At 36.6% G+C, this 19,210-nt stretch overlaps 3 protein-coding genes across 6 annotated transcripts in view; all 3 read right to left on the reverse strand.

Annotated features, from left to right (window-relative positions):
* pdm3 (POU-domain protein pdm3) overlaps positions 1-19,210 on the reverse strand; it is a 445,430-nt gene that overhangs the window by 355,244 nt on the left and 70,976 nt on the right. The window lies entirely within an intron of this gene.
* Positions 13,285-15,519, reverse strand: LOC140442388 (uncharacterized). Its single transcript, XM_072533461.1, has one exon. It carries the CDS (start codon positions 15,517-15,519, stop codon positions 13,285-13,287), a length of 2,235 nt encoding a protein of 744 aa, XP_072389562.1.
* LOC140442389 (uncharacterized) lies at positions 15,558-18,654 on the reverse strand. Its single transcript, XM_072533462.1, has 2 exons — positions 15,652-18,654; positions 15,558-15,578 (listed from the first exon to the last, which is right to left on the reverse strand). Exons 1-2 carry the CDS (start codon positions 18,652-18,654, stop codon positions 15,558-15,560), a joined length of 3,024 nt encoding a protein of 1,007 aa, XP_072389563.1.

Genomic DNA, 19,210 nt, shown 5'->3' on the forward strand with positions numbered 1-19,210 from the left:
AATAGCTTCAGAACAATAATTAGGTCTATAATATCCACTGCCTAAATACCCCAATTATTTTTAAATTATATAAAAGAAAACTTACAGTTTTTTATGTGGGACGCAATATTTATTTTCTTCCGTATTCTAAGATTTCTGTTACGCCTCTGTTTAGCATATCGCACCGTCACCGTCGAACTTTCCCTTTCACATTCGCATCGCAGAAGGCTCTGAAAAGGCGTCGCGACGAGAAAGCGTCAAGGTCAACGTCGACATCGTGTGCTACATTCCCCCCCTCTTTATTCCTTTCAAATCCTCATTCTCTCAGAAGCAGTTTCCATGCTTGATGAGTGCTCCTTTTGCATCTTGTTCGAACTTTTAAAATTCCAACTCGGTTTATAGGTGAAGGTAGAACCTTTTCGAATATAGTTTTAAAAGGTTTATAAAATTGATTGTTTTTAAAACATTTTACGAATAGTATGCAGTTTGAAAATAAGAACAGACTTTTTTATTTTAAATTATTTTTCGGGTATTTTTTTATCGTAAGGCAAAAGTGTCATGATTAGAATTCGGATTTAAAAACATAGAGAAAAGCAAAAAAAGTGCAAAAAGCATAACGATTTTATGAAAAGAGCATTTTTACAAAAATTAGCCTAAACCATATTATATAATGCCGGGGAGCGGGTAGGAACTCCTTTGGATAGTCCTATCAGGGAAAATGAATCAATCCCTGCCCTCCGCAAATTCCAGGTGTTTTCTGACCCGGGAAGCTAGTACCGGCTTAGAAAATCCTAATAGAAAAGACTAACGAATAAAACTAATGTTAAACAAAGATGACAAACCTATGATAAACGTCCAAGAGACAGAGAGAACACGTAGATGAATATACATGTCTGGGTCAAAATGTCAAGGCAAGCAAAGAAAATGTGACTACCGAAATAAGCAGACGATTTGGAGAGACACGATGGTCGATTTGGAGAAGTTCAGTTTGTAAGCTAATAATCAGTACCGACAAACGCTTGGCAGCCCCGGTTAAGATGTTGGATGGTTTCTTGGGCTTGGCATCCATATTGGCATTTTTCATTTTGGACTTAAGGATCTTTAACAATATATTTCAGGTAATTTTTTGTTGGAATAACCTGATCCTGAATAGCAAGTAGGAGACCCTCAGTCTCGGGAAACATTTCCTAATGTCAACCAATAAGTCGACGCTATATTGTCGACATATTCTTGGCTGATCTCATTGAGATGTCGCCCATGCAGAGGTTTACTCATTCAGGTGCGCATTTTTTCTTGCTTGGGTGGTTTATGTACATTTCTTGTTTCCTCTGTGTAAGCGGCGTCTTAAAAGTACAGATGAAGGACATCTTACACCTGTAAGATGTCTCAGTCTGCACCTAAAAATAAGTTCTTAAATTGGCAATCTGTTTATTCAGTTGCTCACCTATGTCCATAAGTCCTCTTTCCCCTTGATATCTCGGTAATGTTGTTCTCTCTACTGTACTGCGTGGATGGTATTTTTGCGCCTTTGTGAGAAGTGTTCTTATATTTCGCTTGAGACTTTCTTTATCCGTTTTTGACCACTTGATAATACCAAATGAGTAGCTAAGCGTGGAACAGGCGTACGTATTTAATGCCTTAAACAAATTTTTGCTATTAAGATATGACCGATTTAGCTGTCTTACTCTTCGCACAAACTCAGAAGTTAGTTCGGTTTTCATTAGTATATGGTCAATTTTTCGCGCTTGCTGTACTCTGAGATATTTGTATATATCATTTTCACCAATTGCCTCGATGTTTTGGCCATCTTGCATATCCAAACCTCCGGGCTGAACTTTCCTCTGACTATATGTAGAACACGGCAATTGTGGAGTCCAAAGTGCATACTAATATCATTTGGGAAGGTTTCTACAGTTTTTAGCATCTGATCTAGGTGGTTTTGAGTGAAAGCCATTAATTTCAAATCATCCATTTACAACAGATGATTAAGCTTGGCCACAACAGTATTGTTATTTTTGATGCTAAAACCTAAGTCAGTGGAGTTCAGTAGCTAAGATAGTGGGTTCATCGCTAGAAAGAACCAAAGTGGACTCAATGAGTCCCCGTGGAAAAGGCCGCAGTTGATTGGGATATCTTCAGGTTCGATATTATTTTCACCAGGTATTTGAAGGTGAATTTTAGTCTTCCATTCCGTCATTAAATATTTTAAACTTTGCAACCCATGGAACCCTTAGCGCATCCTTTCTGTTGAGGCTCTATGATATTGTTTAGAGTACAGTGTTGGTAGATACGTCGGGCTACACAGGATGTGACCAAATTTGTATAAAGTTGGAAGACAAGTAATTGGGCGGTACTTGGCTGGATCTTGGATGTTATTTTGATCCTTTGGTATTAGTTAAGTGGTTCCCTGTGGAAGAAATGATGATATTTCCAGTGGATTAGAGATAACATTATTAATCAACATTGACAAAAACTCATGAACACTTCAAAACTTCTTTAGCCAGAAGTTTTGAACTCCGTCTGATCCCGGAGATTTATAGTTATGAAGCTCTTTGATAGTATTTGGTAAAGGTCTTCAGTGTTAAAGGGTTCGTAAGGAATGTTATTGTAATGCTGACAGTTGTTCGTTGTGTCTTCAATCCATCCAGCATTGGTGTTATGAGTAGCTGGCATTGAAAGTTAATTTCCCCAAAACTCGTGAATATCTTCTTGGCTTGGATATGATTTATTTCCATTTTCCACAGTGGAATTAACTTTTATATAAAACGCCTTCTCTGCATGCTCAAAAAGTATATTGTCGCATTTCCAGTTAATGCTAACTTTGTTCTTCTCAGGCGGCCCGAATAAAGAGAGAGTTTTTATTTTAATGTGTCCAGGCATTGTTAAAGTGTGTTATTTTCTGAATCATGTCGTGAGTGTCTTAGAGTGTGAAACAATATTTCTTCAGTATGTACTCGAATGTCGTAAGATGAGCCATGGATAGTCTATCTTCATAGTTCGGTCATACGCGATCGTATGCCAGTCTTGTGGCTTTACGCTGGACATTTTCAAGCAGGATTCTCTCGCGACTGAGATCTGGATTCCACACTGGTCCGGCAAACCAAAGAATAGGTCGAACGTATATTGAATAAAGTTTACTAATAGAGGTTAAAGATATACGTGTAAAACATTTACGGATCCAAAAACAGTTTCGAGTTTACACGTTTACACACCGACACTATGTGATCAGACCAATTTAAGTCACTATTAATTATCAGATAGTCGTATTAAATAGTAGCATAACTATAAAAATTATATATTTAATTTGTAATGTGTATTAAATAGGAAATAAAGTCATCTCAAAATAATATTTTGATGTTAAAACTTATAAAACCAATCTATAACTGATATTTTCTTTTACAACTTTGGAATATCATATTTTATATAAAGTAGCCTCAGCTACGATTTTAATAGGGAGTTCGATATACAAATTGTTAACAAGAAATATAAACCCAAAAGCCATACAAAAATTCCTAGTAACATAGGGAAGCAAATTAAAGATCTGCAGGAACTAAGTGACTGAGAAGGATCTTTACCGATATTTCTACATTGATACAAAGTAATTTCGCTGACAGAAAGGAAGAATTAATTTACTTACTCGTCCTCAAAGCTACTTTTATTATTTACCAACGTCTTAGACGTAATTTATGATCAATAATGACCACATTCACTTCCGGATAACGAGGCTATCAGAGAAGCCTACTTATACTTTCAGCGTTTCATTTAGAACTACTTAATTTTCTACTAAATCTCAAACTCATTGTCTGAATCACGCGGACAACTGCCTACTTAGGAGAACAAAAAAGAGCTTAGGGCGAGACGTAGAGTAAAGGGTATTTGCCAGCACGCGTCAATTCAGACCCTCGCTTTGGCCCTTAGCCTCTGGCCGTTAATGGAGCTATACTAACCGAGAAGAACAGAGTTGGGCTCATTGTTACCTCAGTTAATATTTGATTTGATTTTTCTTTATTATTACTCGGATAGTTACTTGACTTATTTACAATCCAAAATTTAGAAATTTTGTTGAGTAACTATCAAAATTATTGTTGATAAAAGAAAAATAATGCGGTTTTTATTAAAGCCTACTAATTGAGTAAATTGAATGAATGAAGTTATAGTAAACATTGCAAAATATGCCGTAAAGAAAAATTGTTTTTATTGTAAAATAAGTTATATATGCTGTGATTTGAAGCATTTGCCAGAGAAATTGCTACTATGATCCTAATCCTAGCTTTAGCTATCCTAAAAATTTGGTCCAATGAAGGAAATACATTTAAATGTGGTCAATATAGAAAAAGTGAGGTTAAAGTGAGAAATTTATATTTTATCATTGAACCCAAATGAAATCGCTGAGTTTCAAAAGTCATTTTAAAAACAATATGCAAATACAGAATATATTGCATGATATTCATGATACTAGAATAGTGTGGATATATAGTAATCAACTCTGGAACTGTATCAAAGTTATTAATGTATATGACAACCAGAGATTTCAGAATAACGTTTTAAGGAATATTTATTAATAGAGCATTAATAAAAATTTTATTTCCTAACCAAAAAATCCGTATGAATAAAAGTTTTATTTTGAATAGAAAAAAAGAGAAAACAACAGTTGTGCTAGATGCGCTTGATGTTGTCTGACAACCTTGTTGGAGGACGTCCTCTATTACAATAAGCATCATGTATAGGTCTCGATTCAAAGTTTCTTGGTCGTTCTTCCATCTCTGACTCTAGCAATATGTTTCAGTTTCGTTTCAGCATGGTAATTATTTTAACTGAGGGATATATTTAACATGGACCTCTTAGTTGCTCTATGTGCTACTTGTATCTTATGGATTACTTTTCTAATATGGGTCAATGTTTCTACTCCATAGGTACTTCCTTTTCAAGCACATGGGAATATCTGATCTAAAGACTTCCCTCACTTTTCCGTAAGCTGCTCATGTTAGTAATATTCTTCTGTTTAACATTACTTGTAATGCATTGATTAGTGATCAGTGTAGTATTGTCTGTTGGCTCGGCAGACTGAGACCTTGGAAGCCCTGAAGAAGACGTCGAAAAGGATGCCGAAAACTCGGCGCAATGATAATCGACGCGGTTCAACCCGGAAGACTGTTCATTTTAATATTAATTCCTGTAATAGTATTTAATTTTAGCCTCATATTAGAAACAAAAAGTTATTGTAAAATATATAAAAAATAAATAAAAAATAAATATATAAAAACCATTTTACATTTTGGTAAGTTTTTTATATATTTTACAATAACTTTCTGTTCTTAATCTTGTACATTTTAGAATACAAAGGCAAGGGTTTCCTGCCGAAACGTTGATATCAATTGCCAATAAAATCTAGTTTCAAATTTACTATTACTTATTGACCATAAACCCAAGAAATACTATATATATATATATATATATATATATATATATATATATATAATATATATATATATATATAATATATATATATATATATATATATATATATATATATATATATGAAAGTAAAAGATTGCATTTCATTTCAATCGGAACTACACCATTGCTCTACACGTGTTTCGAGTTATTCAACTCATCATCAGGAACACTTGTGAAAGTTCGACTGAAATGAAATGCAGTCTAGTATTTGGTCATTAAACCAAAATGGCTAACTAATTACCTGGCTGTTATTTTGGTTATAATTACCAAATACTAGACTGCATTTCATTTCAGTTGAACTTCCACAAGTGTTCCTGATGATGAGTTGAATAACTCGAAACACGTGTAGAGCAATGGTGGAGTTCCGATTGAAATGAAATGAATCTAAAATTTATCTAAGAGAAGGATACTCTGATTTAAAACCCTGGTCCTCCAAGTTGGGGGTTGAGGCATCGGGCCAACTCCTCGATACTCGGAAAAAATGATCAAAGGTTAAAAATTTCAGAAAAAAGCCTTGGAATTCGGACGGATTAAACTATAAACGAAATTCGCAAAGAAAATGGATTATGAATTTGGGTGCTTGGAACATACAAGGAATAAGGACAAAACAGGAGGAGGTCTTCCGTGAACTGAGTGAAATGAAACTAGACATCTGTGTATTAACTGAAGTAAAGAAAAACTGAAGAGGAAATGAAAAGATAAACGAATACCTGCATTTTTATAGTGGCGTAGTGGGGAGTGTCTATAGCAATACATCAGAAACTGAAAAAATGTATATCATGGCAAGAAATAGATGAAAAAATTTATCCTCATGGAAATTAAGAAAAATGGCCATGAAATAATGGTAATTGGAACATATGCACCGACGGATGACTCAAGGGTTGACAGCAAGGAAGAGTACTTTAACAAGTTAACAACTGTTCTAGCCACAATTAATAAGAAGAAAGAAATTTGGATCTTAGGTAATCTTAATGCAAGAACTGGAAAGAGCTCCAACAGTGAAATAATAGGGAGATATGGAGAAGACATTCTGAACGACAATGGACAAAGATTAATATATTTTTGCGAGGCACATTCTTTGAAAATATTAAATGGTTTCTTCCCCCATAAGAATATACACAAATTTACATGGACGCAGCCTACCAGGAATTTAAAATCAATAATTGACTATTTCATTCAGCGTAAAGATTCTAAACTAAAAACGGAGGACGTGAAGGTGTTTAGAGGGCCAGAATGTGGAAGTGACCAAGTCACAAAAATGATGAAGTAACAGACATAGGAACAACCATAGAAAACATAAAATATAACCTGGAAAGCTTTAAACAAGATTCGACAAAGTTCTTATATAAAATTAGAATAGCTCAGAAAATAAAAAATATAGAAACAAAGGACTTAGACCCTGAAAGTCTGTATGAGGTAATTAAAAAATATATTCATGAAGCAACAAATGAAGCACTGGGAAAAGTTGAAAATCGGAAAAAAGGAAAACCTGAATGGTTGTCAATGGAACTAGAGGAGAAAGTTCTCAAGAAAAAACAAGCATATCACATATGGCTTCAATCCAAAGATCCTCAAGACAGAGAAATATACGCTAAATGGAATAGAGAAGTTAAAAAAGACGTGGATAAGGCAAAAAATATAAACTGGGAGGCTAAGTGTGATGAACTGGACAGATTTATGGGTGGAACAAAAGTGGCACAAGCTTGGAAAACATTAAAGCAGTTTAGGGAAAATAAGAAAAATGAAGACAACATTTCTCTCATAAAGTTAAATGAATGGGAAAAATATTATACGAAACTGCTGAAAGAGGATAGAGTAGAGTACAGATGGGAAAAGATAAGGGAATTAATAGACAACAGAGACGAAAGACAGGAAATCCCTATAATAACATTATCTAAATTGACGGAAACCTTAAAAGAGGTTAAAAACGGAAAAGCCGCAGGGCCTGGAGACATTCCCATAGAGCTGGTTAAATATGGGCCGACTGCACTTTTAGAATTATCAGTAGACCTTTTCAATAAATGTATGTGTGGAGACCAGGAAATTCCTAAAGATTGGAATAAATCTTATATAAGCTCCATATATAATAGAGGGAATAAAAGAGACTGTTCCAATTATAGAGGTATTAATGTGACGAGCTCTGTGGGCCGGTTGTACGGCAGAATATTAAAGAAGAGGGTTGAAAGACAGATACAAGATATTGAAGAACAAAGCGGCTTTCGTACCGGGAGATCCTGCCTTGATAATATATTTATCCTACGACAAATAATTGAAAAGCGTGTCGAAAGAAGTAGAGAGACCCATTTGGTATTTATAGACCTTGAGAAAGCATATGATAGTGTCCCGTTAAAGAAAATATTTGAGGTCCTCGAAAGGTCCGGATTGGATTCGACGTATATCCGAGCGATATATAAATTGTACGAAAATGCAGTTAGTTGTGTAAAAATTGGAACCAGAACCTCAAATGAATTTAAAGTCACTAAAGGCCTAAAGCAAGGATGCTGTTTGTCACCGATACTCTTTAAAATATACGTCCAAGAAGCATTGAGGAATTGGAGAAATAAATGTAGATTTATGGGCATCGAAGTGGGACAAGAAACTCTGTATACATTGTTGTTTGCAGATGATCAGGTGGTGGTTGCAACCGATGAGGAAGATATAAATTATATGAATCGAAGCAAAACAGAATATTTAAAAATTGGAGGAAATACCACAGATCTGAGACTTGAAAACGCAGTCATAAAAGGCTGCAACCAGTATAAATATCTAGGAAGCACCATATCAGCAGATGGCAGAGTTAAGATAGATGTACAAAACCGAATAACCCAAGGGAAAAAATGCATACGAATACTGAATTCATTACTGTGGTCTAATAAAATAAAGATGCATACCAAACTTCGCGTATACAGAGTAAGTGTAGAACCAATTACCACATATGGTGCCAAATGTTGGACGATGACAAAGAATGAACGAGATAAAGTAGACGTTGTGGAAATGAATTATCTTAGAAGGTCATGTCGAGTATCGAGGATGGAAAAAATCAGGAATGAGGAAATACGAAACCGTACAGGAATTAGAGGTACTCTTTCAGATAGAATACAAGGAAGGCAATTATAATGGTATGGTCGCGGGATGAGAATGGAGGAGGAGCAGTGGCCAAAGAAAGCCTTAATGTATGTTCCGCCAGAAAGAAGGAAAAGGGGAAAACCACCATCAGTTTCGTCAGAATTTGCACTATGGTCCTCTCGCCTAAGCCTCTCTCATGCTCTCGTTTCTGTCATCCAGCCCCCGAATAAAAGCAAAATATACTTCGTAGTATCTTCATATTGCTCTTGTCAATATACATACACGTCCGTTTCGTCAATCCGTTTTAGGATCGAGATTAGTAACGGAATGCCTGGTCCAGTCAGCCTTTCTCCCTCTCCCATCTATCTCCTCTTCCATTCATCTGTCAGTCATTTCCTCTCAAGTCTTTGGTCCCCCTCTTTTCATCGTCTTCTTAGCAATAAGATTTATCGGTGTCATCCAGCAATCACTATCGTTGTTTTAAGTGGAACTTCTGAAAAGAAGTCAAAAAACTGCGATGAAGCTTAGCAAGGTCCAAAAAAGATCCAGGTCCAGCACAATGAAAATTTTTAGTTATATTTTTGTTTTATACCTTTATTTTGTTTTTTTTATTGTACTTCCCATATATTTAGAGTAACTTTTCTGTGAAACTCTGAAGTCTTCAAGTATCTCTCTGAGGATGGTGTGTCTTTTGTGCATATTTTAGATTATTAAAAAATCCTTAATTTGATGGGATACATTTTCTATCTTATTAAATCTTCTTTCAAACGTTTTCTTAATAGATGTGAAATATTAATCAATATACCATTTCTGTCAAACACCTTGACGAGTTTGAAATTTTAATAAAATGTAAATATATGATTTCATTTTGCACTGAATAATTAAATCAACTCGTGGAACGTTGCTTATATAAGTGATATTCTCTCAATATTTCTAATAGTCCCATTAGATAATTTACGCGATAGAAGAATAAATCGAGTAAATACTTTACAATTTATTTTTCTACCGCTTATTGACTGCATTGCCTAGTTAAAAATATTTATTTTGTATAGTAAACAACCACATAGAACGTTATATTCTAAAAAATTCAATTCTACTAGTTCCATAATAATTAGTACATCTCTGTAAACAACGTAATGAATTAAGGGTGGCTTCAATTTTTATTTCTTTTGTGTTTCGGGATAAGGGTCAGAGGGTTTCCCACATAAGGGCTTTACACAATTATTTTCGCAAATTAAAAAAAATAAAAGAACGTTTGGATAGGCTGTAGGAAAATTATGCAAGACATGCAATATTTTATACGTTTATATAAGATAGAAATTTTTATTAAAGTCATTATACGAAAGCTTTTCTTCCTTATATCAAAGGTATCACCAAAAATATCGGTAGAATTTTTATCACAAAAGGAATAAAGACAATATTTAACCACTACGTAAAACTTTTATCTTTTGCCTGATTGCCAACCCATTGCCCGACTGTACGTAGCAGTAGTGCAGGGAGCAGTGAAGGAGGGCAGGAGATTTCAGATAAGAACTCGAAAGCTCAGTGGTGTCAAAAATCTGATGCAGGTCAAGCCGCAAACTAGGTAACCTGATAAGGTCTCAACAAACACGGAACATGTGGTAACAGAGTGGTTTTTATTTTATGTCATCCAAATTAGGTGACGTTATATGCCATCATTTCTTTCTTTAAGTCTGTCTTAGGTTCTACAACTACCTAAGGTTTTCTACACAAAAAGGCAGACTTTTAAAAAGAAAAGAAAGAAATTTGTTTACATGTCGACATTTCTTTCTTTCAATCTGTCTTCGTATCGAACACTGTCTATCAAGTTTTCAACAAAAACTAAACAAGTCATGGTATAAACGAAGATACTTTTATAAAGGAAAGACATTGATTCTGTGGATAATCTATATCAATACCATTATTATCATCGTTCTCAGCTTATTCTACTGGTTATGGTGCAGCCTTCCTTATATATTATATTATAGATTAAGGATAAGTAACCATGGGCTCAGGACACATCTATGGATAGTCTGGGGTAGTAAACCTTCAGACAAGGGAGTGTTATGAACCTTCTCGATGGATTCTGAATCTCGAGAAGAACTCCAGAAATTAAAAATGTCACCCTTTTTCGAAGTAGGATGGTTAACGTTTCCACCCAAAGAAGGGAAGACAAAAACACGGAATGAAAAGCCAGTAGCAACTCGTTCCAGTGAAACAGGTTAAACTTCCCTACATATGGAGGTTCAGGAAGAAGAACAACCTTCTTCAGTTGGAGCTGACACACTTATAAGGACTAATGTCCAAGTGTGTGTCAGACCCACGGAAGAAGGAATGTCCACAGATCTAGAACCGGCCATCTCTTCGTAGTGAAGAGAGAAATAAGACTCCTGCAGGCCAATCTTCAACATGCAAAAACCGTATCGGCAACGTTAGTTAGAAGAGTGGAACAAGAAGGCATGGATGTGGCCCTCCTGCAGGAGCCTTGAAGGATAGGTGAGAAGATTGCTGGCCTATCATCCAAACAAGGTAAAGTTTTATACACACCCAAAGCTACAAGGTCAAGGTCGTGTATAATTTACAGTAAGAGAGTAGATTGTACACTAATCCCGGTGCTCTGCGCCGATGATATTGTTACAGATGTTCTAACTATAACCACGGAACTAGGAGAGAAGAAACTTGTGGTGTGTTCAGCCTACAATTGTTACTTATTTATAAGTAATCTAAGAGTATAGAAACAAAGTCCAATATTTCTATTAAATATGTTGTTTCTGCGTTAATATAAATAGAAATTTTCCATGCAGCCTTATTAAATTTGAATAAAAATGTTTATTCCATCTTATTATGCTAAACAAATATCTAATTCTAAGAAATATAAATGCACGTACAAGTAATTATCAAAAGGAAAATAGGTAGTAATTAGCTAGTCATTATAGAAGCATTGGATTAAAAATTCATTAATGTTATTCATAATTAGGCGTGTGTTAGCCGTAGCTATTTCTATATTATATCAATAATTAATCGTATGTTTTTATTACAATGTATAAGTAGTAGTAGTACAGATTAATATTATTTTTTTCTTACAGAATTTTATTCCACTTTTTTTACGTTATTTAATTACAGAGTAATTGTAAGTATACACAGTGTAAAGGCAATTCGTGGATTCGTTATTGAAGTCTACATCATGTCGATACATCCATCAACAAAATTTATATTGAAAATTATAGAACTATAGTCTGCATCCACTTTTATAAGACAATGATTATCCAAAAAGCTATTACAAACGAAAAACACTTAATTGTCCCAATAAAAGAGACGACGGCAAACAGTTACCTTTTAGTCTACAAGCCCATAGGAGCTTTTTAATTGGTCATTTGCATGAATCACATATAAAACAATACTACAATATGTAATAACAACTTTAGAAACTATACTTTATAAACTTACCACTCAAGTGGGTGAATTTTTTTTTTGTTTTTTGGCCAAACTATTGGTACCAGGAGTAGGGAAATTTTTTTGTTAATTTGACACAGTACTGCATTCATAAACAAAGTTTCGAATCGGTATATAGAATAATTTTTTTGCAACGCTGTACATTTTGTATCCCTCCTCCTAAGTGCCTTCTCTATTGAGGTTGGCGATCAATATGGCAAGTTTCTCTCTGTTCTGGGCTTGATGAAATAATTTATTTCCTCTTGTGTGGGTCCAGTCTCTGATGTTTTTCTTTCGTCCTATGTCCCATTTACCTTCAATCTTGATTTCTAATATTACCTGGAGCTGCTCAAATTCCCTATGGCGCATTATGTGTCCTAGATATGACGTCTTTCTAATTTTGATGGTACTGACCAGATGAGGGCGTGTGTTCATTGCTCTCAGTACTTCTTCATTCGTAGTTTTGCTGGTTCAGCTTATTCTTAGCATTCGGCGGTACATCCACATTTCAAATAAATTTAATTTGTTGACGTTATACTGTTTTAATGTCCAGGACTCACAGCCATATAGTAATAGAGACCACACATAACACTTTAGTGTTTTAGTATATCTCGTTTTCATCGTTCTTGGCGTGTGCCTGAAATAAGCTACTACGGAGTTTTTAATATTCGTCTCTCTCTGATACACAGATGCGTAATTCAATTGTGCGAGTCACGTTCGTCATGGTAAAGTGCGATGAGAAGGGTGGAGAAATCACCGGCGTTTGAGGTGGAATTATGTGTGATTCCACGTGCTTTCAATCTTCAACTAACTTATACCGCCGGTATTCTTTGGGTTTTTAAGTGGACTGTATTATTTTAATTGTGGTACGTAAAGAATACTAGTAACTTACAACTAACTTTTATTTCTTAACGTATTATAGGTAACACAACCTAGTGAGTACTATATGTAACAATATACGTGGTTACACAAATTTATTAGTTTCACAATCGCGGAGACAAATTTTCTTATTGCTAAACACTTGAGAGAGAGACACGCTCTGAGAATCAAATCACAAATTTTGTTATTCAAGCACCAAGTTTCTTCCGCGAGAGTTTCTAACAGACAGCCCAGGGTTTTTCTTGGGACCGTCGGTCGCCGGTGTCGGGAACAGGTCATTTTTAACGGGGTTTAGTAAGTACCGTTAGAGTTTATTGATGGAATGAACAGGGCGTCTTGGCATACAGGGTGGAGTACAGTTAGGAACAAAGGGAAATATACTATTTTGAAAATTACAGGGTTGTAAACAAAATCAGTTTACAACCATACTGCCCCCCAGAGAATGTCTACTATCTTGTAGCTTTACTTTTACTATAAGGCGGAAGAAGGGCCAAAAACATGCGTTGAAGTCTCATCTTGCGGTAAGGGGATCAGTCTAGTGATAGGGCGAATGAACGTTCCACTTTTCGTGCGAATTTGAACTGCTCGAACGTTGTGGTCTTTTCCTTCATAAACTTCGGTCACCCGAGCTAGTGGCCACTGTAAGGGAGGGTAGTCAAGGTTTTTAACCAAAACTAAATCGCCGACTTTAATATTAGGAGTTACGTGAATCCATTTGGGTCGGTTTTGGAGCCGATTTAGGTAATCCAAGGTCCAACGCTTCCAAAAGAGTTGCTGAACTCGAGTACACTGCTGCCAGCGCTTCAGTCGATTATCCGGAGTGCATGAAATATCTACCTCTGGATAAGATAACAGGGGAGCACCTATTAAGAAGTGTCCTGGAGTAAGAGGCTGTAGGTCTAACGGATCAGTAGACAATGGGAATAGAGGGCGAGAGTTAAGAATGGCCTCTACTTGAGCAAGAATAGTGCAGAATTGTTCAAAGGTATATACAGAGTTACCAGTGATTTTAATCAAAAGTGACTTAGCACTTTTAATTGAGGTTTCCCATAATCCACCCCAGTGTGGGGATCTGGGAGGAATAAATTTCCAAGTGATATTTTGAGAAGCAAGGAACTCGTGAAACACATGAGGCTGTGTTGAGAAATGTTTTCTAAGAAGAGTGAGATGGTTATTGGCACCCACAAAATTAGTTCCATTGTCACTGTAGATAATGGATGGGATACCACGTCTAGCTATGAATCTTTTAAGACAAGCCAGGAAGGCGTCTGTCGTGAGGTCAGACACTGCTTCTAAATGGACTGCTTTGGTAGCTAAGCATACAAACAATGCCATGTAACCTTTAGATGTAGGGGCTCTTCTCAAGGAAGAGGACTTTATGCAAAAGGGGCCTCCAAAATCTATTCCTGTGTTTTCGAAAGGTCGTTTCGATGTGACTCGTTCACGAGGGAGATCTCCCATAATTTGGGTTGAGGCGATGGCATTAAACCTAAAGCAAGTGTTGCATGAGTGTATTATACGTTTTACACACCTAAGTCCGTCAAGGGGCCAATATCTTAAGCGGACATTGTTTAAGGTGGTTTGAGATCCTGCATGTCCCAGACGCTGGTGCTCTGAGGTGAGCAACAGTGTAGTGAAGTGATTACGCGCAGGGAGCAGTAAGGGGTGTCGTTGATCAAAGGGTACATCCGAATACTTGAGTCGACCACCTACTCTAAGTAATGTAGACCTGTCAAGGAAGGGATTCAGTGAAGCAATTTGCTTGTTAAGTAACAATCGACCTTGTGTCAGAGATAGTATTTCGGACTTAAAGAAAATGGCTTGAACTTGACGTATTAGGAATAGTCTGGAATCTTGCAATTCCTTAGGAGACAAATGACCAGATAAGCGGTCTTTATGTCGGGCATTGTACACAAACCGACGTATGTACGCCATGGATTTTATAAGTTTAGTGAATGATGAGAATCGGTTTATATATTCGATCCAACAATTTTTCTGAGTTTTGGTATATACATTAACTCCTTTCTTTTCTTCAGGGAGATTGACCATAGGCTCAAACGAGCTATTTTTAAACAAATAGCTAGATCGATCTAGTAGAAATGATGGTCCAGATGCCCAAAAGGATCTGGCCCGATCTGAAAGCTTGCCCCGAGATAAGAGGTCTGCGGGATTGAGTTCAGACTTTATGTGCTTCCACTTTGGGGAAGGGTTAGCGTTTTGGATTATTTCCACCCTGTTTGCCACAAAGGTAGACCATTTTTTGGAAGGTGAGTGCGCCCAAGAGAGAGCTACCATAGAATCTGACCACAAGATACTGTCAGAAATGGTAAGAGAACGAGATATTATGGCATAAAGCTTGGTGTAAAGACTGGTTAAGAGAACCATTGCACACAACTCAAGTTTAGGTATAGTGAGAGGTTTTCTCACTGGAGCTACACGCGATTTTGCAGCAATAAGTGTAGATGACACAGATGAATCAGAGTATTCTGCTCTTAAATACATGCAACATCCATATGCCTGAGTACTGGCATCACAAAACCCATGTAATTCGACTTGGACTACGTCCTTTTCACCGATTATGCACCGAGGAATCGAGAAGGAAGACAGGTTTATTAAACTTGACAAGAACTTAAACCAACTGTCTAAAAGATCGGGATCGGTTATAGTGTGGTCCCAAGAGAGATTTTTGGCCCATATTTGTTGCATTAGAATTTTTCCGTGAACAATTACAGGATTGACAAATCCTAGAGGGTCATAGCACTGCGCTATGACAGAGAGAATTTTTCGTTTGGTAGGTAAACTAAGAGTAAGCGACTCTGGAATGGCAACTTGGAATACATCAGTTGCGAGATCCCACTTAATGCCTAGCACCTTGCATGGCCCTTTTTCAGGAAGAATGTCCTTTGACGCGCTGCTAAACTCTGCAGAGGACGCAGCAAGAGATGAATTGGATCTGATCTTGTGTATACTGAAGCCAGCGGAAGAAAGAGTAGAGCTTAACGAACGACGCAGTGAAATGATTTCTTCTTCAGTACTACAGCCTGATAAGATGTCATCCACATAAGTCTGATATAATAGGGTGTCTTTCACTGCCGTTGAACAAGAGGTATTTTGAGCAATGTCCTTTAGAACTCGACAGGCCAGATATGGAGCACTCTTTTGACCAAATGAAACTGTAGTTAGTTCAATGCAAGAGAATTGGTCTTGTGGAGTTTCTCGCCACAAAGCGTTCTGAAGAAAGTGAAAGGAGGGGTTTAGTTTCACCTGCCGATACATTTTCGTTATGTCAGCAGTAAATGCAAATTTATGAGTTCGGAATCTGGTAAGAATTTCGAACAGTTCGGGCTGAACCTTAGGACCACGGAGAGTGATATCGTTTAGTGAGAGAGCTGAAGTGGTCTTAGCCGAAAAGTCGAAAACGACTCTCATTTTCGTAGTAGAGCTTTGGTCTCGTACAACTGCTAAATGTGGGACAAAGTATTTATTTTCAAATTTGGAGTTACAAAGGGCCAGAGGGACTTCCCTTCCGTGTCCTAGCTCAATATACTCCATCAGAATTTTTCTATATTCTTCCTTTAGGAAAGGATGCTTGACAAATTTCTTCTCAAGGGAAAGGAATCTGTTTTTAGCACACATAAATGAATCGCCCAATTCTTTGTGAGCTAAAGGGTGAATGAGAGGGAGGTCGACCTGGTAGCTGCCGTCTTTCAGAATTTTAGTCGTCGAAACAAAGATTGCTTCGGCAAGCTCATCCTGTTCCGAACTTTTAGAAATATCAAGATCTTGTTCCTGTTGAAAAAAGCGATCTAGGGTTTCATTAAGTGATTCCTCGGTTTCTTGAAAACCGAGGGTCGAGTGAAATGTGTACGATTTTGGGTGAGGTTGAAAGTGGGGTTTAAGATAGCTGAGTGGTACAGAGCCAGACACAACCCATCCTAGCTGTGTCTGTATAAGAGAGGGCAATCCTTTCCCCAACTTTTCAAGTCCTGGTAGCAACAGCTCATAGTAAGCATCAGCTCCTATGAGCAAATCAATGCCAGCTGGTTGACCGAAATCTTCGTCGGCCAGCCTATTTAATATATGAGAGGGAATTTTAAACTTTCTTATGTCAATGGCTATCTGAGGCAAGCAATTTGTAATAGAAGGTATTACTGCACAAGAAAGAGTAAACCGCTTAGCAGAAGAATTGCGAGGAAAGATATCTATTGTAACTCTTTCCTTAATGACATTACTATCATTAAGGATTCCCGAGATATCCAGACTGGAAGGATGCCGTTTGCATCCTATTGATTTAGCTAGTGACTCAGTGATAAATGAACTTTGACTTCCAGAATCCAGAATGGCTCTGGCTAGAATAGGTCGTCCATTTACTGGATAAATGTGAACTTTGGCTGTAGCCAATAAGACGTGAGTGTCATGTGTAGTGATTGTCGATAGTACAGTTGAGCGTGAAGTGAAGTTATTTTCATGTACGACGCTGGACTGGTCAATTTCTGGCTGAGTCGTCCGGAGAGTATGAGATATAGAACGAGTGGAAGACTCTCCGTGGTTGAGTGAGTGATTAGAGGGCTCAATTGGAGTATGAGTGTTAGCTGCTGAGCTGCGAGTGTTGTGTAAAAGAGAATGGTGCCTCGAGTGGCATAGGGAACAGGAAGACTTTGAACCACAGTTTTGTAAAAAGTGCTTACTACCTAAACAGTTATAACAGAGCTTATTGGCCTTTGAATATTCAATTCTATCAGATACAGGCAATGAACAAAACTTAGTGCATGAGTAGATGCGGTGATTTTGCTGCGAGCAGTAACCACATCCTTTGGGCTGTGAGGTATATGGTTTTGATTTTGAATCCATTTGACTGGAGAGGTTTGATTGTGAGTGAAAAGCTACCTTAAACTTACTTGGGTGAGAATGGTCATTACCTTGAAATCTAGTCACTTTAGACGTGGGTTGGGCCGCAATGGAATTCTCAGAGTTGATATTTTCCAGAACAACACAACGGTTACTCAAAAAATGGAAAAAGTCATCAATAGAAGGAAGCTCATTTACTGAAACTTGCTCTTCAAATGAGCGACGAGTGCTATAATCAAGTTTTTGTTCCAATAAATGAACAAGTAAGGATTCAAACAATTCTGCTTTACTTAACTTTACCGTATCTAAGGCATCCAAAATTGCCTTAGAATTTGCAACGAATTGTCTCAGCGATTGCGAAGTACATTTTTGCAATGTAGGAGTGGCTAGTAACTGCTGATAATATGAGCGGATTATCTGCCGTTGGTTACTATACCGGCTGTGTAATAAATCTAATGCTATGACAAAATTATCATCAGTTACCGGCAACCTATCAATTAGCTTTAACGCTTCTCCCTTTAGATATGATTTTAAATAAAAGAATTTCTCAACATTTGATGATAACTGTGAATTATTGACAATTAGGGCTCTGAATAAGTCGATAAACGAAGGATATTCGATGCAATTTCCACTAAATGTGGGTAAGTGAATATTTGGTAGCTTAATATTTATATGAGAGTGGCCACTACGAGAGAAATGATCAGGATCTGGTCGGGAAGACACTTGATTTAAGGCTTCGACTTGAGCTTGTAGGGTACATTTTAGATCCAGACATTTATTTTCATATTCCTCTCTGTCCTCTGAGTCACTAGGTGAGTCCAGTAACTCAATTTCATTTTGAATGGAGTCATATTTAGCTAAGTTCTCCTTGAGAAGGTCTATACGAGACAACAACTGATGTTTATCATCACAAGAGGTATTAGCGCTGTACCACTTTTCTATGCGGGTGAATTGCGCCTTGTAAGTACCACGCTTTTTCTTAAGAGTGTCCATGTTTGTATTTACAAACAACGAGTTGACTGCGAATTTACTAAGAATTACTAGAGAAATATAAGAATACTAAGAAAGAGACGTATCTTTTGCTAAATAACCTAATTCTTCGAGTAAACTACAAAGATAAGATACAGAGTGAGAGAGAGAGAGATGCAGAGAGGTATATATTTTTTTTAACAACACTTCTATTGAAATAAAAAAGAGCAAATGCTGAACAAGACACAGAACGAGAAATAGAGTATTCTTGCTAAATCCAAATGAGAATAACAGTATACAAAATAAAATGAATTATTCAATATAAATAAATTTTACTTTAAAATATATTATGCAGCAATATATAAATTAAGTTTTCTATTAAGAGTAAAAATGAAGAATTAAATTATATTTAAATTGCAACTTTGTGACTCGCACTGTAACACAATCACCAAATATCATGAGAAGAGTGATAGCTTAATTGATAATCTACGGTTCTATATTACTGTTAAATACATAATTATAATAATGCATATGCCAATCTGGTTTACGGTGAAATAAATAAAGACATGCAGAATAAAAC

Source organism: Diabrotica undecimpunctata, chromosome 5 (genome assembly GCF_040954645.1).
Source record: "Diabrotica undecimpunctata isolate CICGRU chromosome 5, icDiaUnde3, whole genome shotgun sequence".
NCBI classification, from domain to species: domain Eukaryota; kingdom Metazoa; phylum Arthropoda; class Insecta; order Coleoptera; family Chrysomelidae; genus Diabrotica; species Diabrotica undecimpunctata.